We start from the raw sequence: 27,411 nt of genomic DNA on the forward strand, positions 1-27,411 counted from the left end.
TTTTGGGTCAAGGATGTTTAATTATTTCAGTGCTTTACAGGTGAGAACAAAAGATGAAATGGCAATAAGATTGACAAAAAAGATGGATAATAGAAATATTATATGAATGATTAAACAGATAAAATTCTAAAATGATTTGGTAAGCAAGGATGGGAGAAAACATTTTTTTTGTAATAGATATGTGTATGTGACAGTTTTATAGTGATTTATTTAAAGGCCTGCTTCCATGATTAAGCAGTGGGTGGAACCTGACGTCACCACGTGACTATGTTTAAACCAATCAGAGGCACTCAAAGACGTGCAATTGGTCGCCAGATTATGGTGCGACAGGAGGAGAGTGAGGTGGCAACTGGCAGGAGCAGACACTGGTTCAAGAAGTGACTGTCTAGCTGTGACATATCACCAGAACGTGACTTCTGTACTTCGTGAAGGTGCTACTTTCATTGACAAGGTAAACCGTTTTTGCTCAATTTACAGTGTGAAGTCCGCGGCGGGTCTTGTTGTGTGAGTAGCAGTTAGCTAGCTGCTCCAGTGTGAGGCTACAGGAGTTAGCCTGACACAGACAGGACCTTAAGTTAGCGGATGTCCGTGTGAGATGCTGAGAGGTTTGACTACGAAACAAGCAGCCACTGTCATCCCCGGGAGAAGTACAACGTGTAATGATGCTTGTTCCGTGCGTTTTGCTATGTTAAAGTGTTATAACATAATCTTATGGACCAAACTGAAGAGATGCGCCTAACTGATCACTACCTATCTACATTAATCACAAACGCAGGCTAACTTGAGTTACATCATCCCCAAGCAGCCTCTCATTAAGACTACAAACGTTTTCAGTCACTTCCCTCTAGAGTTTTCGCAAACACACTTCTCTTTCCACTGTTTCTCTTCTCCAGGAAGTTTGTGGTTATTTACTAAACGTGACTAAATTAAAGTTATTGAACTTGTGTGGCTAGCTAGTTCAGGCTGCAGTCTGTGAAGTGGGTGTGGTGACTGTACATGATGTAGCTCGTACAGGACAGAAGATGCTAAAGGACCAGTTGAAGTTCTTCCAACAGCAGCTGCGTCAGAAACAGTCCCTCTTGGCTGTCTCTTCTCTGATGCCTCCAAATTCAGTTTTCGTAGGCACAGACGTCTGGACAGTAACGCAAATTTCACGGTTAGATAGCTTCAGACAATGGGATGAATCCGTGGATTATGGCAGACTAAATACTGTGACATCTGCCCCTGAAAGCATGACAGGATATACTGCTAAGCTAAATCCTAGTTCTCCTCCCAGGGGTACATATATGCTATCTGCAGAGTGGCACCTGACGCAGACGCTGCTGCAGCCTGAAAGTTACTGCTTTCCTATCAGATGCTTAAACCATAAACCTTCTAAATGCTACCTGCATCTCAAAGGCAGAAAAGATAAGCTGCACCTTATCAAGCTAACTGCTTATCCAGCACAGATAAGCAGTTAGCCTGAAGGAGGAGGTGGTAAAGGTACTCAATGCACTAGTTTAGGCTGTTTCTCACATTGCTCACATGTTTAGACTTTACTGAATCTTATTCAAATAGATGATAACTTTATGCTCAAAACAAAAGAGAGTGTGACTCTCAAATGCAGTTTTTTTTTTTTTTTTTTTGGTAGGGGTTGGCTGGGGAATTGGTAGTGGTCTGTTAAGCAGGTCTGTCAACATGTTGTAATGACAAAACCAGTATGTCAACGGCACTTGTTGACTTTTTGTTGAATAGTCACATCCTTTTGGAGACTAGTTTTGCTTTGAGATGACAAACACCGTTAACATTAAGTGCTTTATCAGCTTTCGCAACTTTCATTCAGATTGGGATGCATCACAATATTGTCTTGTTTAGTTTTGTGGTTGAAAGTTGAAATGTAACATAAAGGGCTCAGTTTTTTTATACTCTTATGCTTGACAAAGGCTGGTTTGTTGATTGAAGTAAAGGGACTGTTACTGTATGTCCTGAATGACTTGTGGTGCGTCTCTGACATTGATTTATTGTTGAAGAATTATTGAGTCTCCCATTTTATCATTGAAAAGGGTGCAGTAAGTGTACTCAAGAACAGATTGGTTTCAGTAGTATTTACTACCACATCTCTTATGTGTCAGTCTGGTATTTTCTGTTGTGAAATGACCATGATGTATAGCAGCAGAGAGAAAAACTGCAGATGTACAGAAAGACTGGTCAGCATTTAGCTCAAAAGGATAACTGTATTTTCAGTCTTGTACTAGAACATTAAAACTTAGCAGTGTTCCAGTTTAATGTGTTGTTTTTTCCAGTGGCTAGCTCTGTTAGGCCACAGGGAAATTATTCATTTTAGATGAAAAAAGGCATTGATGCACTTTACTGTATGCCTAATGTTATACTACTTTCCAGCTGTTTCACATTCCGATGTTTAGTTATTGATTTGTTATAACTATTACAGCGTGTACTACATTTACTTAATTTTTGGTCAGATATGTGGCCATAGAGCAGATAATGAATGCTTTAATGGTTTATTTAATTCAGAGCTGAGTTTATAGCAAAGCATTTGTTTCTGTGGAAATCTCAAACACATCACAGCATAGAGCAAAGAAGATTTAGACTTGTCAGGAAAATTAATGGTTTTATTTTCTTCTACAAGATACAAAAGTTAGTACTGTACCATACAACTTCAATGTCAATGATGAAAAATTGTGTCAACAGTATGATATTTGCTGTTGCAATCAAAAACAAAAAAATGTTTGGATTTAGTAGTACTCTGTCCTCCTCACTATGGAGATATCAGTGTTACACATATTTCTGGAGGACTGTTTTCATATCCTTGACTCACCATTTTTTCAGCTGCTTTTTGCTAGAGGGGTTGGGTTGTTCTGCCCCAAAAGTCTTCAGTTGGATTCAAGTCAGGCACATACTTGTCCAGGTCATCATCTTCTTTGTTCTTCTGCCAAACTTCTGGAACCTGGGAGTCATCTTGTCAGCCAGTAGTTTGGTATCTCCACAGGCATTCACGACCATTTCTAAATGTCATCACCATGATACCTTTTTCACTCACGCAACCTCGGATCATTACACTCCCACCTTTGTGCTTCACAGTCAGGATTTTGAGATCAGTCAAACATGCTGGACCTCATTTGTGCAGAAGAAATGTATCCATGTTTCATCTGACAAGGTTTATTTTCGTGTTTTTAGTAAAGTCTAATCTTGCAGATTTGTGTTGAAGATCTGTCAAGCGGTGTCCACAAAAGTTGATGTTTTGCATCATCTGAGCCATCACAAAAACTCTTTCCTCCATTCTTAAATGTCATTCAAGTCTTAAAAACTTAGCCCTTTAGTCCAAAATTATCGTTTCTGGTCTTCATGAGTCATTTTTAACTATTTTCAAGTAGGCAAGGTTGGAGGTCGCAAGCATGTTCAAATATTATTATTATTTAATGTATTGACTTGCAGATTTTTTAACTTGTGTGCCAGTGATTTGAGGTACAATGGCTTTTGTTGCACTAAGTGTCCTTGCTTCCATGTTGTAAATACATTCCTTTTGGTTAATTGGAAACTTGATGTTGCATATGTATGGTAAATTTCCATAGTACCTTTTGTTTTTGCCTAAATGCCCTTACTATGCTTAGCTATTGTGTCTCATATTATTATGTAGCTAATCCTTTACTCCCATAATACGTCCCATAATATCTTGTATACTACACAAAAGATGTTACCTCTTTGAGTTTATACACTGCGATATCTGGGAATTGAACCCGAGTCAAGTGCTTGGAAGGCAGCTATGCTCACCACTGTACCATGTCTGCATATGCTGTATAATGAGTGATATTGAACTCTCTCCTAAAGGTCCTGTGCTATCCAGCGCTGCCATGTCGGCGAAAGCCATCTCGGAGCAGACAGGGAAGGAGTTCCTGTACAAGTACATCTGCACCACTGCAGCTGTGCAGAACCGCTTTCGCTATGCAACAGTCACAGCTGAGACGGACTGGGACCACATCACACAGGAGCATCCGTGGCTGCTGACTGAGGTGAGCCTGCCCTGTGATTCATTAGTGAATCTGGAGAACCTTGTGTAAAGCTTTGATAAATTTAATTCTGAATGACTTGCTTTATAAATTCTGTGCATTATATTGAAGAAGTTATTCCTCAGTGCTTTCAGAGCTGACTGTACTAAACATATGTGACTGACTTAACTAGTTAATGTAGCAACATGATCATGAGACATCATTGGGTGACTTGTGCATCACGTTAAACTCTCCTAATTGTTGAGAGGAGGGAAGTAATAAGATTAGAGTTAAGGAATTCCAGAGTAGTGTTCAAGCTACTGACACAAAGCCTTCATAAAGATGATTCTTGTCCTTAGTGATTTTTATTGGCATATATGTGCTCTACTCACTCGTCCTTTAGCGGCTGGTGGTGAAGCCAGATCAGCTGATCAAGCGGCGTGGGAAGCTTGGGCTTGTGGGCATCAACCTTGACCTGCAGGGAGTCCAGGAGTGGCTCAAATCCAGGCTCATGAGAGAGACCACTGTGAGTTAGTTGACCATATCTCTATCATGTCTGGATCCCCACTTGAAAACGCCAACTTCTTTGTATGATGTTTTAATTATTATATGCATGTTTATATTTTAATACTTGAGTGTATACCACAGAAGTCCATAGAGGTTTTGTTCTTCAGACTTGTCAATCTTTTGTGCTGAGAGAGTTTTTTTCTTTTGTTTTTGGTTGAAAACTGGAGACTGAAAACCAGGTGTACTGTATCACATGACTATTTTAATGAATAGTAAAAAGCCTAAGGTAAACATCTTATATCACATCGTGTCTCAGCCTCAGAGGGATTAGCTTATTAATTATGTTGTAAATGAGGATGATTGTGCAGCCCAACCACAAATTGCATGCATACCTCGTTCATGTGTCATATGGCAAACATGTAACCAATAGTAACTTGCCCAATATATGGACCTGTTATGTAAAAGCATGCCCAGAGGCTATGGGCTTATGTTTAGATCTACCAGGTCAGAGGTTGTGCTCAGCTAGTAGAGGAGCGCGATCTATTCTGGTCCACCATGCATGCAAACATGCTATGCTCCACTTAACTCAGACAGCCCCATGCATAGGAAAGTTTATAATAATCTTGGCGTTTTCTTGTTCTCAAACAGCTTAAAAGATAAAAACACAGTGCACTTGCATGTACTCTATTCCTTGTAACTGCCATGTCTTCAATAAGAAAAGTAATGCATGATGTTTTTTTTTATGATTTTGGGTCATATTTTTATGGAAAGATTCTCAGCCCTCTAGCAATTTGACAATTTGATTTGTTGGTTAAATGCTCTTTAATTGTATTTTTTGTTTATCTTGGATAGGTGGGGAAGGCAAAGGGAGTGCTGAAAAACTTCCTCATTGAGCCATTTGTTCCACACACACAGGTAATGCATGCCAACTTGTTTCTGTCCACATTCTGTTTAGATTATGTCATTAGTAAAAGGTGGACACTCCCTCATGTTATTTTCCTGGATTGTGCCCTTGCTAATTTGTCCTGCCTTTGTAAATCTGGCCCTTTATGTCCTTCAAGAATATGTGTAAGACTAAATAAAACTGCACACTCTCTTCTGTTTTTGTAAGCGTGTGTGTTAATCTTTGGATTTTTCTTTGCTGTCTGTCTGCCCACGCAGGAGGAGGAGTTCTATGTGTGCATCTATGCCACTCGTGAGGGTGACCATGTGCTGTTCCACCACGAGGGAGGAGTGGAGGTCGGTGACGTCGATGCCAAGGCCCAGAGGCTGATGGTTGCAGTGGATGAGAAGCTGAGTGAGGACCAAGTCACAGAGCAGCTCCTCACACACGTGCCTGATGATAAGAAAGAGTAGGGAAACATTTTTTATTTGTTGTTCAGGCAAAGATATGTATGAATTAGTTAAGGTTGTTTTGATGAAAAAATATGAATACACAGTGAATTGTTTATTAATAGCACAATTATGGACCTCTAAAAATATCAATCAGTGGTCCTTTGTGTGTACATTTATGTTTTGATTTGATATCATCTCTAACTTTACTATTGTGACTTTGAAAAGCTCATTGAGTGATTGTTATTGTATTCAGATTGTAAGTAACTGTCTTTGTCATTTTCTGTTTGGTTTTAGTTCTGAGGACAGTGTTGACTAATATTTGTTGTCATTGTACTGTCTATTTGCATTAAGGGTCCTGGCCAGTTTCATTGTGGGTCTTTTCAACTTATATGAAGACCTGTACTTCACTTACCTGGAAATCAACCCCCTAGGTACGATTTTGTCTTGATTGTATTATTTTGTTATGCAGTACATTTTTAAGACTAGGTCTTGTGCTGCTCCCCTTGTAAACGGTGTTGAACCATCTTCATTACTGTTACAGCTCCATTGATCATATAAATTATTCATCCAATTAATCATCCGTCCATAATGATTTAAGTGCTTTATGTAGAGATAAATAATTAATCTGGGTGATCTAATTACCAATTAGTGTACACCATTTATCAAATTCATATTATTAGATCAGTGTTAACAACACTGTCTTTGTTTCTTTTTAACCAGTCATTACCCAAGATGGGGTTTACGTCCTTGACATGGCAGCCAAGATTGATGCAACAGCTGATTACATCTGCAAGGCTAAATGGGGAGATGTGGACTTCCCTCCCCCCTTTGGCAGAGAAGCGTATCCAGAGGTGAGAGGCTTATTAGGTGATTCTACTACAGGTTGATGAGAACAGCTTGTAACTGTGCAGCTATGTAATTCATCTGTAGGAGGCTTACATAGCAGATCTGGATGCAAAGAGTGGTGCCAGTCTGAAGTTGACCCTGCTGAATCCTCATGGCAGGATCTGGACCATGGTGGCTGGAGGAGGGGCTTCAGTCGTCTATAGGTAGGCCGTTAATTTATACGTAGTGTGGGAGGCATTTTTAGGCAACTAAGTCTATTCAAAGTGCTTTTATTAAGACTTTTCAGTATATCTAAGGTTTTAATCAGAGTTTCTGCAGCTCTTTAAAAAAACAAAAGTCCAGGCATTTGAAGGACTTAAAGGTGCACTATGAAAGACTGGCACATGCTTGTGTGCAGCTGTTTGTGTTGGAGTCTAGTTTCCACTGGAATCCAGTCATTTATTGACATTAGCTAACTCCACAAGCTAATGCCAAACTCAGTTGCCTCCACCTGTGTTTAACTGCTCCTGCATGATTTCTAGGTAAAGGGTTAAGGTTGGATTTTCTATGAAAATCTTGATGCTTGCTCATCAGTTCTCAGATCAGTTCATCTCAGTTCATCAGATCAGTATCATCCTTTTACTCCTCTACCACTTCAACAGTGTACAAGCCTATATACTCTTGCCTTAAAAATTAAGTTGGCTAATGTCAATGTCTGACTCCTACATAAATTATAAAGTACTTACAAATCTTGAATTGACATCCATGGACAAGTTTATTAAAATATCTTTAATACAATTTTTACAGATCTTACACATAAGTATAAAAGTAATGTTGTTTGTGGACCTACTAATTTAAAGAAGCCACTTTTAGATGTAATATATTTTCTTCAGTCTTAATTACTTAAATATGATAAAGTGTGATGCTGTATTTGATGCTTAGTCATGCCCTTATGTAACCTGACTCTTAAAGGTGCGGGGGACTTTCATGACCAATTTTTCATAAAATCTGTAAAACTTCAGTCACAGCCTAAGTATCATGAATCTGTAAGTTTTTCTGTGATTACTCACCTGAATCTCTTGCGTTATGGTGAACAATTTCAAAGTGCTGGCCACCATAAACAAACCATGTGTTTACAAACAGAGCCAGGAGGTAACTTGGGCATCTTTGGAATTTTGTCGCGACGTGCATTGTGGGAAGTGAAGGCTCACACAGCTGCCTGACAGCGGCAGCTGGAACAGACACGATGCGTAAACAGCAGGAGCTCCCTTCCCTCTATACATACCCCTCCAGCCATTTCTGCGTTTCAGCCATTTCCGCATTGTGTTTGTTTCATCCATATAATGTCATATGTTTGCGCTGCTGCTGTCAGGCAGCTGCACGAACCTCCCTTTCCTACAATGCATGTCATGACAAAATTCCGACGATGCCCAAGTTACCTCCCGGCTCTGTTTGTGAACATGTGATTTGTTTTTGGTGGATGGCACTTAGAAATTGTTCCCCATAATGCAAGTGATTCAGGTGAGTAATCACAGAAAGACTTACAGATTCGTGATACTTAGGCTATGACTGAGGTTTTACAGATTTGATGAAAAATTGGTCACGAAAGTCTCCTGCACCTTTAACTTGCTTTCATTAGATCTCAGGAATGCTTTGGGAAGTCTTAAATTTACCTGTTAGTACCTGCAGAAACCCTACCAAAGAGTGTTACACTTCATCTCAACATTACAGCAGCAAATTCTTTGTGCTTGGGCCCCTCTCATAAAGTTCTTCAGCATCCCAGGGTGTCCCATTTCACATAATGTAAATGTGAAATGTAATGTTTTTACACTTGGTTCTTTTAATAGATGTGTGAATGAATAAATAAATGAAAATAAATGAATGAAATGAATCTCATTCAAGTGACTAAATGGGATGCAGTTAGATTTCATACTCTGTTCCTCACTGTCTGTATTTCCTCTTTAGTGACACCATCTGTGACTTGGGCGGGGTAGATGAGCTGGCTAATTATGGAGAATACTCTGGTGCACCCAGTGAACAACAAACCTATGACTACGCAAAGACCATCCTTTCGCTCATGACCCGGGAAAAACATCCTCAAGGTGGGTGTAGTCAACACTGCACTTGAGCCTGTGTCCCCAAACTGGGGTTAAAGGAAGTGGGCCAAGGGTGAAAGACTGGGTGGGGGAGCTGCTTATGGAAAACAGCCTCTACAGTCTCAGGTGAATTAGACATTTTCAGTCACCTTGTGTAAATTTGCTTTAAATGTGAAAATAAGGGTTGGGTCGTTGGGCAGCGTAACATTCAGTGCTGGAGTTGTTTGTTCTCCATTTGGGTGTCACAAGCCCACTGTTCAATGTGTGTACGCTGTGAACTATAGACTGCATGTCTGTCACAAAACTATGTTACCTGAGTGTCAAATTTCAGTCTTTAACATGTTTTCACCACTCCTCTGTTTCTCCCGCAGGGAAAGTGCTGATAATTGGAGGAAGTATTGCAAACTTCACCAATGTAGCAGCCACATTTAAGGTGAATTAAGTTAAATGCATTTATCTGAATCGCTGTCATGTGATAGAGTATAACTTTAATTACATGCAAGCGCCATCAGTCAAGAAGTTGTAGACAATGTGGAAGATACTCCTCCTTGAGGCTTGTGAAATTGACCTTTTATATCATATTTTCTCTGATAAGGACTTATTAGGCAATAATGCTACTCTTACACTCCTGCTGCCTGATAAACATACTTTACAGATATTTCCAAGTCATAAACCTGAACATACTCTTCTCCTCAGGGCATTGTCAGGGCCATCAAAGACTACCAAGGTCCGCTGAAGGAGCATGAAGTCACCATCTTTGTTAGACGTGGTGGGCCGAACTACCAGGAAGGACTGAGGGTGATGGGGGAAGTAGGTGAGTGAGAATGTAAATGAGTTTCTTATTATAGTGTAATTTGTTATTCTGGAATTATTTACAAGGTAAAGTGATCTCAGATACTTACACTGGACAGCAAACTAGAAGGAGGTTTAAAGTGACTGTATAATGTTTGCAAATGCATGCACATTATATATGTATGAATGAATGCAGTTAGTGCACTAATTAAATTAGCAGAAACCATTTCAATTTGATGATTGTTTTCTTCTCAATAGGCAAGACTACAGGTATTCCTATTCATGTGTTTGGTACTGAGACACACATGACAGCCATTGTTGGAATGGCTCTGGGCCACCGGCCAATCCCCAACCAACCTCCCATGGACGCACATACAGCCAACTTCCTCCTCAATGCCAGCAACAACAGTGCAAAGGTACTGTAATTTATTCATTTTAATTGGTTGAAATAGAGTTTTATTGTTGAGATGGGGATAATAGTCACGGTTTTGAAAATATAAAGGTTGTAAGAATGGAGTACTTCTAAATATTTAACCTGCATCTGTACCAGAGATCACACAGATTAATGCAATCACATAATGCAGTGAATCTGTTGTATTTTTAATTGGATTCACTCACTGGTGAGTTGAGTCATGTTCAGACATTGTTTAAGCTGTAGCAGGCTTGAACTTGACAAGCTTTGTTGTATAGTATTTCATGATTGGCTTGTTTTTCAGTCTGTGTGATAACAGACGTCCAGTTATTTAAAAGACCTTAACAATGCAAACATTAGTCGTTGTTTGACTTATTTCCATTTTTTAACATTGGCTAATGAAAAGCCAGAACCTGGCAATGGCAGCTAACTTTTTCCAATGTTGTAGAACTAGTCTTCATCAAAATAGCATATGCATTACTTAATAATCAGTCAATATGTTTTAGTAATTGAGTGTCTTTCACACACATTCATGCATTTTATTATAAGGATTATAATTAGTGGTGCTTAAGTGTATAAATATTACTCTAGCAGTGTGTCCTTCAACGATCACCATGTTGGCTGCATAGTGGAAGGGTAATGAGATAACATGGGAGGAATTGGTGACTGTGGTGACGATGGCAAACACCAATCTTAATGCAGTATAAGACAAAAACAAGTACAAGTTAGTGAATAATGCAGCTAATAATGAATGGAAACTCAAATTTAGTGGAAGTTAATTCTGGTGGATGGTAAAACTCATTAAAATCATTAAAGTACAGAAAAAAAAATAGTGATGAAGAATGTTGTTTTTATTTCTGGACCCAGGAAGTGCACAGTGACCAGTTTGACATTTGTGCACTGTGCAACAAGTACACTAACTTTATGTATATGCAGTACGCTGCATACAAACAGAAGTAATCGATTAGAAACACAATATAAGGGCGGAACTGCACATTCCTCTCATGAAGCTTGTGACATAATCTTTGCATGTCTGTTTTTCCTGATTAGACTCCAGCTGCCACGAGGACAGCCTCATTCTCTGAACCCAGGACATCCAACGATGCCACTCCAGCCAAAAAGTGTAAAGCAGGTCTTCCAGCAGGTATTTAACACAGAAACACTCCACACGCCACTGCCTCTTATCTGCAAGACGCCATATTTACTCATACACTTCTGCTTTTTCATTTCTCTTATCCTTGCTTCCTTTGTTCGTCCCTCCCTTCACCAAATGCTGTCACTGCTTTTCTGCACTTAAATTTTCTTCGTTTCTTCCTCCTGTTCCTTGTTTCGCTGCACAAACTGTTTTTCATGCTTGTGTCTCTAAGACTGTCTTCATTCTATACTGTGGCCTTTGAAGAATGTGGTCACAGGCGATTGGAAAGGTAAGTGATGGGTGTGCCACGTCCACGCTGTGCTCAGCTGACCACAGACTCTACATCAGTTTGCCCATTCTTCTTCTTGCCCTGCGCCCTTTTAATGCTGGTAGAAAGAAGTGTGTCTGTGTGTGACACTACTTTACATGTCTGTATCACCTCAGTGCCTTTGTACAGTAGTTTAATTGGTACATTAGATTCTTTCATGCTAAGATTTTGTTTTTAAATAAATAATATAAAAAAAAAACACACTGCAGTGAGTTGGAGGTTATCCACAGCTTTGGAAAGTGACCAGCTCTCTTGAGTTTAGATAGTAGACTGTAGTTTTGGAAGAGTGCAGTTCACTGACAGTAGAAATATCATGCCAAAATACTCATAGTCTGCTTTTCACAGCAGTGCACTGAAGGCATGCTACGTAGCAGCTGAGCTTTGCATGCTCTTACTTCTGCTTTGACTTGTGCTTTTTATGGAGTGTTTTTTTAGAGATGACACACACTTGGCACAATGCGTTGAAGTCTGTCTAGTAAATAAAATAAAGATGCTCTCATCCTCTTCTCTTTTGGTGCTCATTTTGTCATATTTTCTTTTTCTGTCCCGTGGGGTTACAGAAGCGCAGGCCTCTTCAGGCTGCAGTGGAGGTATGGAAGAGTGTGGAAAACCTGTCTTCCTGCCTTCTCAGCCCTTTGTCCACTTCCATCTGCCTTCCCATTTTACCCCTTTTCTGATGTTTCCTCTCAGTTTTTCCTTCTTTTTTCGTCCATTTACGTAAAGTTGTAATGCTCTGTTACAAGCATTACCACTCGAAATTCTCTTTTTCGGTCTGTGTATGTAATTGCTTTATGTACACATTCCTGTCAGAACAATAGACCCCGGTTAGAAAGAAGGAAAGACTGAAACAAATGTGTAACAAGATGACAATTAATGACACAGTAACTGCCTAACAAGACATTCTGCATTCACAACAGAAAACAGAAAACTCACATGAAGTAGTTTCCTCTTTTACATTCTATGTATGGTCTTGTTCCTGGGGTTTGTGGGCCTTGGTTTTGTGTGTGTGTGTGTGTGTGTGTGTGTGTGTGTGTGTGTGTGTGTGTGTGTGTGTGTGTGTGTGTGTGTGTGTGTGTGTGTGTGTGTGTGTGTGTGTGTGTGTGTGTGTGTGTGTGTGTGTGTGTGTGTGTGTGTGTGTGTGTGTGTGTGCGTGCGTGCGTGCGTGCTAGTCAGCTGTGTGATCAGTACCCAGATTTTGTGCTTGGGGACTATTCTTGCCTTCTGGGGTGTAAGTGGGTGTAATTTTGGTAATCACACAGCAAATTAAACAAATCTACTAAGAGAATCATATCTCCAGGCAGTGAAGATAAGTGTGTCTAAACTGTTAATTTTGATACTTTGAAATCCCAAATTAATGATTTTAACAGTGTGACATTGAGACAATGGATTGAATTACTTATGTGGGTCATATCAGGTGTATTACAGCTGTATTTCAAAGCTAATTAAGAGCATTTGTCAGCAGTAAAATTTGCAGGGTTTAGCCCAACCTGCAGTGTATTTGTGAAAATCTTATACCAAATGGAGACAAACTGCATCAATATTCAGACATATGTGAGATGACATAAACTAGGAGCCATGTGATTGGAGAAACACTGTATTAGAAGGTTGGTAAATGCAAGTGACACCTTGTATGACCCTGCTTTGTGGCAGTTTCTAATGATTTTGTTACAACATTAAGAGTTTTCTATGCACATTGCTTGTGTCCATTACTGTTCCTGCCATTTTCCTGAGCCTCGCCTCCTCTTTTCTGTGTGTTTATATATATGTCTCACTCTGGTTCTAACACAGATGTCATTCTCTCTCTGCCTTCGTGTTCCCTCAGCAAAAGCCACTACACTTTTCAGCAAACATACCAAGACCATTGTCTGGGGCATGCAGACACGTGCTGTGCAAGGCATGCTGGACTTTGACTATGTGTGCTCTAGGGATGAGCCTTCTGTGGGAGCCATGGTCTACCCTTTCACGTAGGTTAAAACTCCAAGAAGTTTGCCACAGTTGACTTCATTTTACACATGTCTATCTTGCTTTAAATAAGTGATATTTTTGCTCTTTAAAATGGAATTATGCATTTTAAAACATTTCTCTGTGGTCTACATAAACTGTAAATGCTATGCTTGGGTCTGAATTCTTCATTAATTAAGCTCCACAGGTCCATCTTCAACCCTATTTCTGAGTAATGACACCAGAAAGGCCGTTTTGAACGCTGGCCCTTTAAATCCAAATGAGCCACGTCATGCCCCACCCCCTCCAGGTTGTTGACTGTGCTTTCTGTCCCCTTCAGCCACTCATGTTTGTTAATACAACCAACAACTGAACATTTTTGGTAATTGGCTCAAAGTTTGGGCGTATTTTCAGTTTTTACTAAAACCGCTGCTGCTCATAAACAGTTATGGCATACTCAGAGAAATGTTTGTCGGAAGTCTTGACCTTATACGTATAAATGTCGGGACGTAGCTAGTTTTAAAATGTAAGAAATTCAGCAGGAATTAAAACAGGTTGTAGAAATCCACTCGATTTTTGCCAAAATGAATATAAAGATAGTTTTACAGCACCTGGAGGGTTCAAATTCAAACTTTTTAAACTATTAGGGTCCACAAATGCACAAATAAATGTACCAAAGACTAATAAAAGTGGGTTTAGCAAAATATGACCCCTTTAACATATCACATAGTCATATTTTCAGTCATGTTCATTTGTTATTTACTTTTGCTTTCCTTTTAAGCTTCATTAACAAAAAATACAAAAAGCAGATGGATATTATATACCTTAAATATATGTGTACTCAGACTGGAACTAAGAAATGAACAATTCCGCCATGATAATTACAGTGAAATCGAATAATTACAATCAGGCAGTTATGTTATTTATGGCCTTAATGTTCTACTCAGTTGGTTGTGGGTTATTGAAGATACTGATGACTTATTATATGTGACTTTGTATACCTGTTTTTCTCAGTGGGGATCATAAACAGAAGTTCTACTGGGGACACAAGGAGATCCTGATCCCAGTCTACAAGAACATGGCCGATGCTATGAAGAAGCACCCTGAGGTAGACGTGTTGATCAGCTTCGCCTCCCTGCGCTCAGCGTTTGACAGCACAGTGGAAGCAATGCAGTACCCGCAGGTACATAGACGAACTGAAAAGAAATGTTTACGTCATACATCAAACCTTATTGTGTGTCTGAGTCACATGTTTACACATTAAGACCTTCCTTGTGTCTACTTTCAGATTCACACTATTGCCATCATAGCTGAAGGTATTCCTGAAGCCCAGACAAGAAAGATGATCAAGATGGCTGATGAGAAAGGTGTCACCATCATCGGCCCTGCCACGGTATGCAGCCTTCTCACTCTGTGTACCTCAGTGCTATAAAATTATATGAATGATAGTATTACAGTAATACATTGTATATTCAGTGAGGTTTACTTGCCGTTCTGTATAAATAGAAAAGTGATACCTGGAACTGGCTCTCGGAGAGTAATGCAGTATTCATTAAATTCTGGTCCCCAGGTCGGAGGCATCAAGCCAGGCTGTTTCAAGATCGGTAACACAGGTGGCATGCTGGACAACATCCTGGCTTCCAAACTGTATCGGCCTGGTAGTGTGGCATATGTGTCCCGCTCTGGGGGCATGTCCAATGAGCTGAACAACATCATATCCCGCACCACTGATGGTGTCTTTGAAGGCGTGGCCATCGGTGGAGACAGGTACACGAACGCAGCATAATTTGTTTAGGATTGAGAGGCCATTGTCCTGTAAAAGTATAGTTAGATTTTTAGAATCCCTTCACTGTAAAAACAAACTTATTGAATTTCATAATACTTTTATTGTCCTTATGTGCTGTGCTCCTCCCTGCCCAGATACCCAGGCTCCACCTTCATGGACCATGTCCTTCGTTACCAGGACACGCCAGGTGTTAAGATGATAGTGGTGCTGGGAGAGGTGGGTCTAGTTTTAGTGATGTTTAGGATTATCTTGAATGTGATTTAAAATTTTACATTGAGTATGTTGACTATTAAATGTTTAGCAGTTGTGAAACCAAAACATCCACGGTTTTATCTCACAATTTCATTTTGTGGTTCTTTATCCACTCATGTGGCTACTTTCAGCCGAGTAACATTTATTTACTTATTCATTGTCTTTAATTTATTTGGATAATTTGTAAAGTTAATCTACCTCATTAGTATTTTGTAGTATTTCATTAAATTGATTGATGTTGATTTTAATTTAAAAAAAAAAAAATTAAAACAAACAAATTTTTTTGTAACATCCTTCCCAAAAAAAAGAAATACCTGGACAATCATAGGCTCTAAAATCAGGGATGGAACCTGTAGTATATGTGGATTGGAGAATTGCTCAAGTATGCTAAGTCCATATGTATTTAATACTTTGATTACTCTTTGACATCACAGATTGGTGGCACAGAAGAATACAAGATCTGCCAAGGCATCAGGGAGGGCAGGATAACCAAACCTGTGGTGTGCTGGTGCATTGGAACCTGTGCCACCATGTTTGCTTCAGAGGTCAGTGTGCTGCATTAAAGGAAGGATCTCTGGACTTCTGTATCGCTGCCTGACAGCTTTAAAGCTGAACGTTTTTCATGTGTCTTTCTTCTCAAGGTTCAGTTTGGCCATGCAGGCGCCTGTGCCAACCAGGATTCGGAAACGGCAGTGGCCAAGAACCAGGCTTTGAGGGATGCCGGAGCATACGTACCAAAGAGCTTCGATGAACTGGGCGACGTCATCAAGTGAGATATTTATCACACACGCATGTTTAAGCATGTGTCACTCTGTGTTTTTAACTGGTATTGTGTTCATTGGATGAAACAGGACTGTGTACGATGAACTGGTGGCCAACGGTACCATTGTTCCCGCCCAGGAAGTGCCTCCCCCAACAGTACCTATGGATTACTCCTGGGCCAGGGTGAGGCAGTGAATCAGTGCACCTTGAGAAGTCCAGAAAGTTTGGTTTTTGTTGATATTTTAACACCTAGAAGAATAAAAAAGAACGTCATACCTGTTAAAATGTTTCCTCTAGGAGTTGGGTCTGATCCGTAAGCCAGCTTCATTCATGACCAGTATCTGTGATGAGCGAGGCCAGGAGCTCATCTACGCTGGGATGCCCATCACAGAGGTGTTTAAAGAAGAGATGGGATTAGGAGGAGTCCTGGGTCTGCTCTGGTTTCAGCGCAGGTTGGTATCTGGGTTCAAGATAGCTGGGTTTTGATTAGAGTGAATAGACGTGTCTTTGTTATTATTTACTTTATAGTAGAATAATCACTGCTGTATTTCTGTCCAGGTTGCCGCGCTACGCCTGCCAGTTCATTGAGATGTGCCTGATGGTGACCGCTGACCACGGGCCAGCTGTGTCCGGTGCACACAACACCATCGTCTGTGCTCGTGCTGGAAAGGACCTGATCTCGAGTCTGACGTCTGGCCTGCTCACCATCGTCAGTACTGCACCCACTCAAACTCACACGAACACCTCGTGAGTGAACTCAAAAGTGAGACATGATGATGTATTTGTAAACTCCAGGGGGATCGTTTTGGAGGTGCTCTGGATGCAGCGGCAAAGCAGTTCAGCAAAGCGTTTGACAGCGGGATGCTGCCCATGGAGTTCGTCAATAAGATGAAGAAGGATGGGAAGCTGATCATGGGCATCGGACACAGAGTAAAATCTGTAAGCCACTGTTTCAGCCTGTTTGAAGTTGCATATCTAAATATTAAAGTTGAAAATTGACTCAAAAATTGCTTTCATAGATTTATTAGATTTCCTGCGAGTTTATTAAATTATTTAAATCTTTTTGTCTCTGTTTCAGATCAACAACCCAGACATGCGAGTCCAGATCCTGAAGGACTTTGTTAAACAGCATTTCCCTTCCACTCAACTACTTGACTATGCCCTAGATGTAGAGAAGATCACCACATCTAAGGTACAGTAAGATAACGACAAAGCACACGGAGTCAAGCCTTTGTCCTTATCACTTTACGATGAGCAGAGAATTCCCTGCTTTTCAATATTCCCAGTATATAGACAAGTGGATTTCTGTTTATTTTCAGAAACCAAATCTGATCCTGAATGTTGACGGTTTTATTGGAGTTGCTTTTGTGGATCTGCTCAGGACGTGTGGTGGCTTCACACGGTAAGAATGTTCAACTACAACCTGGTAGTGTAAGATTCAATCAATACAATTAATTTTTCCACTTTTTTGCCAGCAAAAAACACTTTTACACTATTCATAGTATTTTCATACCTTTTTAATATAAGCTCCGGGTGGTTATAATTACTTTCTTGCTATTCATCCTTGTCAAGAAAATTCCATCTCAAAATAGTGTTAAATATAATTGAACATTGAACTAACAGACCATTCATGATTAAGATTAAGTGCCATCTAGTGGTGAGACTGTAGATCGTCCATAACTGAACACCCAACACCTCCCCCTTCCAAGTTAGTTGGATATCCTAAATAAAAGACCATCTCTAGAGCTGGTGTTTTTTGTTTTTTTTTTCTGGACCTGCTCCTTCTTTAGATACACCGGGCTGATTTTAAAGATACAAACACAGCAATTGTTATTATCAGGTGATTGTATTTGAATGAAAACATTATTATGCATTTTATGTTATATTTCTGCAACTTCCTACATACTGTACTTTTAAAAGTGTTTAAATGGTTGGCTTCTGCTTTGATATCACATAGTATTGTATTGTTTTTCTAATGAATGTTGGATTTGTTCCAGGGATGAGGCAGACGAGTTTGTGGAGATCGGTGCACTAAATGGGATCTTTGTCCTAGGCCGAAGCATGGGTTTCATCGGTGAGTCCTGCTGAAATTGAACTGTTGGTGACAATGACTAAGTTTACGTGTGCAAAATATTCCGATTTTTACCCTTATTCTGAAAAACACATAATTAAGTGTTTATATGGCTAATGAAAATCCATATTTCTGTTTATGTGCAGCCATACATTCCCCTTTTAAAATGGTGTTTTTGCAAAGTTTACCACTTGTGGCAGATACTGAGAGAGATTCCTGCCTATTTTATTCCTTCAAACACCTCCCAAATATTCATAAATTTCCAAAAAAAACTATTCATATTCTTTGTCCTGATTTTTAAAGAGAGGTTTCCTTACAACCATGTTTACCAGAAAAGATATTTTCTATACTTTCGCTGTAAACACCAGCCATGTGTTGCAACTAATGTCTTAACATGAAAATGCACTAACTGGCTCAAGGACTAATATTTTGTTAACAATATCTAAATGAAACGTGCTGTGTACACCTGTCAATTCTGAATAGTGTATTAATGATTCAGAATAAAAGTGGAATAATGGTGTGCATGTACATACTCACTGATGCTGAAAGTATCCATACAATACATATGTGTCTAATGTGTGTCTGTTGTATTAGGCCATTATCTGGACCAGAAGAGGCTGAAACAGGGTCTGTATCGTCATCCGTGGGACGACATCTCCTACGTGCTTCCTGAACATATGTCCATGTAAACCCTTTATCACAAGAAGGGACGCACATCTGATGTGACTGCCCACAACGGTTAAGCAGCATTCACATCACACTTACGTATAGGTACACTCTGATTTTGACAACCGCTGCCTCTGGGAAATGGGGCAGGAGGATTCTGGAAGGAGTAAATAACTGTCTGAGTGAGGGATCTGGGCAGATGATTTCCATCATGTTTTTATGGAGAAAAAGGGGACATATATTTTTAGAATTAGTTTTGAGAAATTATTTAAAAGGTCTATGAAGTAACTTGTTTAGTTTTGAACAACAAAAGCCAAAACAATGCAAATTACAGCAGTTGCAGGAGCACAAAATTAGTCGGTACTTATAAAAATAGCGATCTGTTTTGCGTAGTCGGTCAAAGGGCAGGCTTCCGTCACGGTTCCAGGTTTAAAGAGCTGATCAGTTCATCTGCAGTTACAGCTGCTGATGTAGAACTAACTCAAGCTCGGCAATAGTTACTGATGTTTTTTATGTTATTTAAAATACTAACTGGTTTCTTTTAATCAGCAGTTGCCTGTTTAGTTCACGAGAAAGTGTGCTTTCTAAATATTGCACCTTAGTGTAAACACTAGGAAATCTAGATCTAATAATATTAATCCCTCCTCCAAGTTTTCACTCCCACTGAAAAGCAGAAACCAAAGTTGTTTTTAGGAGTTTGTCTTTGTTATGCCAAGTAAAAGAACAGGTTCAAGTGAGTTTATTTATGCTATGTTTTCAAATGAGGCATCTTACTGATAGAAGGGAATTTAACAAGCATGACATGAAGCAAAATGATGATTTCTGTGTCACTTTGCCTTCCGTAGTAAAACCATGGTCCCGATGATTGGTTGGAATTGATCCGTTATTGTGAATCCAGTGCAGTCTAGCAGAATTCAAGTCTTTTACATTAAGTCTTGAACAAGTTTAATGCTGTTCTGAATTGAAAAGGCTTTGTGAATATGCCCTGTGAGTGTTGAAAGCATCGTTGAGGAGGGACCATGAAAGCAGGGAGCTTTGTTTTGGAAAATTCTCAGTCTATGGATGCCAAAACTGTTAAAAAAAAAAAAAAAAAGTAATATTATTTCAACTCCAAATAAGTCTGCACTCCAACTGAAAATGCTTTGTAACTGCCCTCTTTATGGCCTGCTGTGTTTGATCTTTGTTTTGCTGTTTTTATTTAACTGTGAAAATGCTTTGGTTTTTTTTTTTGTTTTTGTTTTTTGTAATATGCTGTCATATAATAGAATAATAAAGAACTTATTGTCTTAATTTCTTTGTAGTGTGAGTGTAACATAATGAGCTGTAAATGATGTGTGAACATGTATTTTACACCAAGAACCCTTAAAGTCCAGTCAGTTTACCTCAAAAAAAGCCCAACCCAGGAGAAATTGCTATTGGGATCTTTAATTGTTTTAGTGGCCCTAATACCGTCCTGCACCATATAATTATTACATTACTGAATTTACAGAACATATTTTGTCAGTCATGTTTCATTGTTTTATAGTCTCATGGTCTGTTCAAAAACTGTCAATGTTGTCTTTTTTCTGTTTTTCCAATCTTCAGATCCTAATTTGACTGTGTATATTGTTGACATCCAAATCTGCAGGTCTTTATTTACAACATACTATGAAGCTGGTCAGTGAAAACACAAACAGTTCTTTCGTAGTTAAACTTTAGTTGATAGTTTATTATAGAAAGCATTGTGATTTAGTTATGTATACAGTACAGTTTAAAAAAAAAAATTCATTGGCATTGACAAACAGAATAAAAAAAATACTATCTGCTTCCTTTTTAGGTACTGCAAACAAAATGAATTTTTATTTTATATTTCCGTGTCATATAAATGTAGTTGGATAATAACAAGTAAAGGAATTATTCAATTGATGTAGTCTATTCTAGGTGAAAACTTTGTTCTGTAAAGACCTTAAACACACAGCTTGTCTGTATAATTCACTACAAAGTAGCAGGGATGAGTAAAAAGACAGAAAAGAGTTGTGTGATCTGCAAAATAAAGATTTCAATTAACGGGATTAAACAAAAAGTACGAGGACAAAGATGGTCAAAGGAAAAATGTGTGAAACAGACTGTTTCATCAGAGAAGCCTGTAATACTAACAAAATTGCTGTGCTTATAAAAAAAAAAAAATAAGTCCTCATCCACTGGGCTAGTATAAAAGAAAAAGAAAAGAACCCAGAAAAAGAACCAGTACAGTATTAATTAAAAAAAAAAAAAAACATAATTTTTTTTTTTCTTTACACAAAATAACAAAATATTAAAAACATTTCTTTAGTCCTGATGGTCTAGTCAATGTAGATTTAAAACAAAACAAAACAAAAAAAAAACAGGAGAAATTGCAATGATATAGACTTCACAGCTTAAAATTTTGAGGAATCCTCATGTCAGCGAGTAAATACCACAGCTGTCGATGAAAAAACTCCTGGGACTATTAATAAATAACCAGTAATAACTTCTGGTTGCCTTCTACTGCTCCTCATATCCCTCTGATTACATTATTTGCTCTTTCTGTACAATATTAATTTGTTGTCTTGACTGCTAAGAGCACTTTAACCATTATCTAGGTATTTATTTTATTATTGGGTTTTGAAAATAATTGTGAATGTGCTAGATGGTAATAAAAGATGTGTTTTTGCTTATTACAGCATGTAGAGTGTAAAGTTTGTTACACTCTTGTATACCTTTCTTTTTCTATTTCTAATTTTAGTTCTATTTCTGCTTGTTGCATTGTTTATGTTGGTCCCATTATTGCTTCTGTTGCAATATTGACTGGGATTATTAAACATTTCTGCATTTTTCTTCACCGTTTGTTGCACTAAAACAAAGAGGGGGAAAAATGGAAGTGTCTTTATTTCAAAGTTATTATGCTATTATTTTATTGGTCTGACCCACCTGTCATCAGATTGGGCTGTATGTGGCCCCTGAGCTAAAATCAGTTTGACTCCTCTGTTCTAAGGGTTCATTAATGCAACGGCTTATTTGTTCATGTAAAATCTTACACTACAAACAAAAAGTTAAGGATATTTTTTAATTTTTGGGCTATTTTTTTCAGCTGGGATTCCTGCACAGCCCTTTTTACTTTTTTGTGTGAATTGAATTGAAACACATTTTTAAAATGACCAGACATATTTTTATTTACAAATGGCAAAAATGATTAAAAAAAGACAAAAAAAAAAAATCCTTAACTTTTTGTTTGTAGTGTATTTTACTTGCTGTCAGTGAATGCAACATGAACATTTACTGACAATAATCACTAAACTTTGACCAGTCGCTTACAGTGAGTCTACAAGAACAGCCTACGTCTAATGACTATTATCATTAAAAATCTTTTTAAAAAAAAAAGATCAAGAATAATATTTACATTAACATATATTTACGTGTTTTCCACCTTTGTGTTGTGAACGGCGCACGAGCATTCACGACCGCTCAACACGCATGCGCGGAAACCTTGGCATCCATAAAGTTGATTTAAGTCAAAGTGACACACAGACGCGTTCAAACATCTTCACAAACCGGACCCGCGGTGCAGGAGCTCCGACACCGGCCTGACAAGTTGATATTTGGGTGATTCTCACAGACACTGAGCTGAAACACAGTGTCTATTCCCGCAGAAGACGGAAGTGAGCGTGTTTTTCCACTCAGGAGTGGCCGTGGAGGCTGCGCATGCATGTCCGTATCTGGATGTTTGTTCACGTGCGCGGTGTGTGTCTGTGACTTCCTCCCGCGGATACTCCACAGCCCCCTCGTGCACCTTAGACTCGGCCCCGGTGGCATGGCAGCGGCAGGAGGAGGAGGAGGAGGGCCGGAGGACGGCAGCCGGAGCCCCGGACCCGGACTGCTAACAGGTGACGAGGACCCGGAGGAGGCCGAGGAGTTCACCTGCCCGGCCCACTGCTCGGAGCTGGCCCGCCGGCAGGACGAGCAGCGGAAGGCGGGGCTGTTCTGCGACGTGGACCTGCTGTTCGGTCCGAACCTCCGCACCGTGTCCGCACACCGGTCCGTGCTGTCCGCGGCGTCCGAATACTTCTCGCTGCTGCTGGGCGGATCCGCGTCAGGGTCCGGCCCGGTGGAGCTCACCGACTGGAGGTCTACACCCGGACCGGACCCGGACACAGTGGACCGGGTCATTCAGTTCATGTACACCGGAGAAATCACGGTGACCACTGCCAATGTGCACCAAGTGTTGGAACTTGCTGACAGGTGATTTGTACACTTTTAATCTGACCTGAAAACTGAAGAGTATGTTAGAGGCGGAAGTACTGGGTTTGTTTATGTCAGGTATGTGAGCCACACCTGTAGGCCAGGTAGGAAGGAGTAGAGTACAGAGGAAAAGAACCTGAAAGGGGTTCACTGACCCTTTTTATGTCAAAACATGTCCAGGAAAGACTCACTGAGATAATACTGTACATCTCTTTTACAGTAGACAGATTATCACCCAAACATAAATATATAACCATAACATGATGACCATTGACAGGTGAAATGGTTTATTTATTTGTAAAATACAAACAAGGACCATTTTACTGCACAATTACCATTTTAACTAATAGCTTTACACAACTTTGATCTATCTATCTGTCTATCTATGAAAAATGAAATGCAAATCTTTGCCCTTGCTTTTTATATTAAGTCACTGATGCTTTGCTGTTGTTGAGTTCCACTTCCACTCTATTACCTCTTTGTTTTTTGTTTGTTTTTTTGTGTTGTGATTTTTTTCTATATTCTCTATTTTTTGCATTTCAGGCTTTAAAATGTCCCCTTGGGATCACTTGAATATTGTCATATGTAAATTTTTAAGCTGCAGTTAGCACTGTAAAAGTTGACACTGATTAACTAAAACACTCTGACCACTGGCAGGTAAAGTGGTATTCATTTTTATTATGTCATTCTGTATATATGTGATTCATATATATGTCAGTATAATTCCAGTGCTGCGGTTTTTAATCATCCCACTGTTCTCTCTGTCAGGTTCCTGTTGGCGAATCTTAAGGATTTCTGTGGAGAGTTTCTGAAGAAGAAGTTAAACCTGACCAACTGCGTGGCGGTGCACAGCCTGGCCCTCACCTACAACCTGGATCAGCTGGTCCAAGGAGCCACCACCGTGATTCGACAGAACTTCCACAAAGTTATCCGCAGTGATGAATTCTACACGCTGCCTTTCCACCTGGTGCGAGGCTGGCTGTCCGACTCAGAAATCACTGTGGATTCAGAGCAGGAGTTGTTTGAGGTTGTTGTTAAATGGGTGCACCAAAACACAGAGGAGCGGGAGAGGCACTTTGAGGAGCTGTTCAGGCTTTTAAGGCTGACACAGATCGCTCCGACCTACCTGACCAGAGTGGTGAGGAAGGAGCTCTTAGTGGCCGATAATGCGGCTTGTTGGCAGTTGGTGAACGATGCTCTTGAAGTCCACGCCATAAGCTTCGACAGCTTCAAGTCACCTGATCATGTGATGAAAATGCAGCCCCGTTTTGGCCAAACCATGGATGTAATCATGGTGGTGGGCGGTCTTTCAGAGGGTTGTGACTATCTGAGTGAGTGTGTGGGATACTTTGTTGCCGAAGACCGTTGGATCAACCTGTCACACATTCACAACCACCTGGATGGACATGCAATCACAGTCACCGACAGCCATGTTTATGTAGCGGGGTCTATGGAACCAGGTTTTGCGAAGACTGTGGAGCGCTACAACCCCAGCATCAACACCTGGGAGCAGGTGAGCAGTCTGAACACGCGCAAACACTCCTTTGGCCTCACGTCCGTTAAAAATGTCCTCTATAGCATTGGCGGTCACGGCAACTTCAGCCCAGGTTTTAAAGACGTTAGTGTCTACGTGCCTGAACAGGATCAGTGGCACAGTCTGGAGCCAGCGCCAAAGGTTCTGCGTGATGTTAAAACGGTAACCGTAGATGAGCGCTACGTGTACATCCTGGCCAGGACTCCAGTAGACATGGAAGATGATGATGGACTACGTACCGTGACCAGCTGCTATGACACAGAAAGCCACAAATGGCAGGAAGTGGACTCCTTACCCCTCATCGATAACTACTGTATTTTCCAGATGGCTGTTGCTTGTACCAACTTCTACCACACAGCCTCCTGCTGTCCCAAGAGCTACCAGGTGACATTTGAAGCCGCTCAGCAAAAAATAAGCACCAACATCTCTGAAGACATTCTGGACAGCCTTCCTCCAGAGGTCATCACCACTGAAGGTGCTGCCATTTGCTATTTGGGGGAAGACGTCTTCATCATCGGGGGTTGGAGGAACAACAACAGCAGCAGCAGCTTGGACAAGCAGTATCGGAAGGAGGCATACCGTTACAGTGCTGAGAGGAAGCGCTGGATGCTGCTGCCTCCGATGCCCCAGCCGCGCTGCAGAGCTGCCGCCTGCCATGTTCGCATCCCGTACCAGTATCTTCACGGCTGCCAGCGCTACCCCATGCCCCACAACCTGGCCCGCCAGCGAGACCGCATGCAGCAGATGCAGCAGCTGCATCGCCGTAGCCTCACTCTGCGGCGGCAGCTGCATTCTCAGATTGAATGTTGAGATTGAAACTGTGTTGCACAAATCAAACATATTGCCTTTTGCGTGGTACGTGTGTTATTGCCACAAAACTTTTCTGAGTTTACTGTGGTGAAATGTCTGCTTTATTCTGCCAGGAAATTATTCTTAATTTTCTAAATTTCTTTAACTTTTTTGTCTTTATTCAGTTAAAATGTAGATTTTAGTTGGTTTAAAATCATAGGAGTAAAGTCAGTGAAGTTCAGTTTATTTTAGTGTTGATTCTAAATGATGTGTACATTTACTGTGATTGTCATAAAAAGTACCTTTAATTCTATAATGAAGCTAATGAGGATGCTAAAAAAAATGGAGAAAACAAGTATCAGCTTTAACTTCTTGATTCTCACTATTTTCTCTTTTTTTGTTCTACCTCCAATTCCCAAAATATTTTTTGCACTGTAGAGATAGCTGATGTCAGTTTGATGTAGTGAGGATGTAGCGAGTCTACAACTTTAAAAAGATAAACATTTATTGTCATTCGGCACAAATAACATTTTGGAACCAGATTTCGTCACCTTTTTAAAAGACGGGCCTCCATATTGCCTTTTTGCACTATAATACATAAACAATCGAAAATGTTTTATGCCATTCTACATTATGTGAGAGGCTGTATATGATTTATTCATTTTCTGTATCTGTCACTTCCCACATTATTTCAGATTACAAAATGGGCCAAATAACCTTTTACAATTTTGTATTATATGAGCTGTTTTTCAGTGATTAACTGTTGACCTCTTTAAGCTGAAATTCTTTTGTTCCTTCTCTCTACTGTTCAATGCTGCTAAATCACTGACTAACAGACATTCCCACTGTGTGAAAACTGCTAACGGGTTCTTACTGAGTTCAGTCTTACACTGAAAGACTTTGAATGTTAACTGGACAAAAGGTGTTGTGCTGATCTGGCAGGTTTCTTCATTGCTGTGAAAATCTGTCAGTAGATAATATATTAGGCTCCTGAGATTGGGAACCTTTACCTACTGTAAAGCACTTAATCTGAACAATATTCATTTTTAAATCATTTTATGCAATGTTTCTCATAAAGTCTATGCATCATTTGATTAATTACCTACAGTTTTAATAGTATTTTGTTCAAAGCTGGGTTACAAACTGATTTTGAGATTTGTTTTGGTTAAGGTACTTTTACTGGTTTGTTCTCAGATGTCATGCAGCCATTTGTACTGTGGAACATGGTGGTGTTGCCTTCCCTTCTTGCAAGATATTTAGAATAAAAGTACTTTGAGTAAAATCTGACTGCTGTCATTAAAAACAGTGTTGATGTTCAGTTAATCTAGTTTTTAGTCATTCATTCATTAAATCTTTACAGCTTTGTAACAATATATAAGTTAGCACAAAATGTGATATAGGTAGTTGCTATTGAAACAGATACAGTCGTGGAAAAAATTATTAGACCATCAAAAGTCATCAAAAACAATGGTTGCACAAGTACTAACTCCTGTGTGTATCATGTGACTGAAACAGAAAAGAAAACATGGAATGCCTAAAAGCACTGTTTTTGGCAGTACAATGCCATAGCTATTGATGTAAGAACTTAAGTGATTTGGTTATTATCAAGAAAACATTGAAAATGGCTAGATATCAGCTCTTAAATTAAACTCTTATGAGTAATTTTTTAATTATCATTATATTTGTCCAAACAAATGTACCTTTAGCTGTACCAGGCATTAAAAGGAACAAGAAATTGACGAGAACAAGGGTGATCTAATAATTTTTTCTGTGACTGTATTATCTATCTATCTATCTATCTATCTATCTATCTATCTATCTATCTATCTATCTATCTATCTATCTATCTATCTATCTATCTATCTATCTATCTGTCTGTCTGTCTGTCTGTCTGTCTGTCTGTCTGTCTGTCTGTCTGTCTGTCTGTCTGTCTGTCTAGTTATATTTCGTAGACTTCATTT

General features: G+C 39.6%; 2 protein-coding genes across 5 annotated transcripts; both read left to right on the forward strand.

Annotated features, from left to right (window-relative positions):
* The first annotated feature begins 298 nt into the window (after positions 1 to 298).
* Positions 299 to 20,181, forward strand: aclyb (ATP citrate lyase b). 4 transcript variants are annotated; one of them, XM_030163527.1, is made up of 30 exons: positions 299 to 451; positions 3,826 to 4,007; positions 4,387 to 4,509; positions 5,343 to 5,405; positions 5,652 to 5,842; positions 6,177 to 6,256; positions 6,546 to 6,676; positions 6,756 to 6,874; positions 8,616 to 8,752; positions 9,118 to 9,179; positions 9,443 to 9,560; positions 9,797 to 9,954; positions 11,001 to 11,094; positions 11,318 to 11,374; positions 11,974 to 12,003; positions 13,236 to 13,377; positions 14,369 to 14,537; positions 14,643 to 14,747; positions 14,925 to 15,121; positions 15,275 to 15,356; positions 15,827 to 15,937; positions 16,034 to 16,161; positions 16,244 to 16,337; positions 16,452 to 16,606; positions 16,713 to 16,863; positions 16,950 to 17,093; positions 17,233 to 17,346; positions 17,474 to 17,556; positions 18,152 to 18,228; positions 18,820 to 18,914. In XM_030163527.1, the coding sequence occupies exons 2-30, from the start codon at positions 3,849 to 3,851 to the stop codon at positions 18,912 to 18,914; spliced, it is 3,369 nt and encodes a 1,122-aa protein (XP_030019387.1). In that variant the 5' UTR covers positions 299 to 451; positions 3,826 to 3,848. The 4 variants fall into 4 exon arrangements, with proteins under 4 accessions (XP_030019387.1, XP_030019388.1, XP_030019390.1 ...); XM_030163528.1 differs by lacking the exon at positions 11,318 to 11,374 and having other exon boundaries at positions 18,820 to 20,181; XM_030163530.1 differs by lacking the exon at positions 299 to 451 and having other exon boundaries at positions 3,829 to 4,007; positions 18,820 to 20,181.
* Positions 20,182 to 22,372: 2,191 nt separating this feature from the next.
* On the forward strand, positions 22,373 to 26,732 carry klhl11 (kelch-like family member 11). The gene is made up of 2 exons (XM_030122512.1): positions 22,373 to 23,127; positions 23,896 to 26,732. The coding sequence occupies exons 1-2, from the start codon at positions 22,595 to 22,597 to the stop codon at positions 25,469 to 25,471; spliced, it is 2,109 nt and encodes a 702-aa protein (XP_029978372.1). The 5' UTR covers positions 22,373 to 22,594; the 3' UTR covers positions 25,472 to 26,732.
* Positions 26,733 to 27,411: the final 679 nt, after the last annotated feature.

The sequence above is a fragment of the Sphaeramia orbicularis genome, chromosome 19 (genome assembly GCF_902148855.1).
Source record: "Sphaeramia orbicularis chromosome 19, fSphaOr1.1, whole genome shotgun sequence".
NCBI lineage: Eukaryota > Metazoa > Chordata > Actinopteri > Kurtiformes > Apogonidae > Sphaeramia > Sphaeramia orbicularis.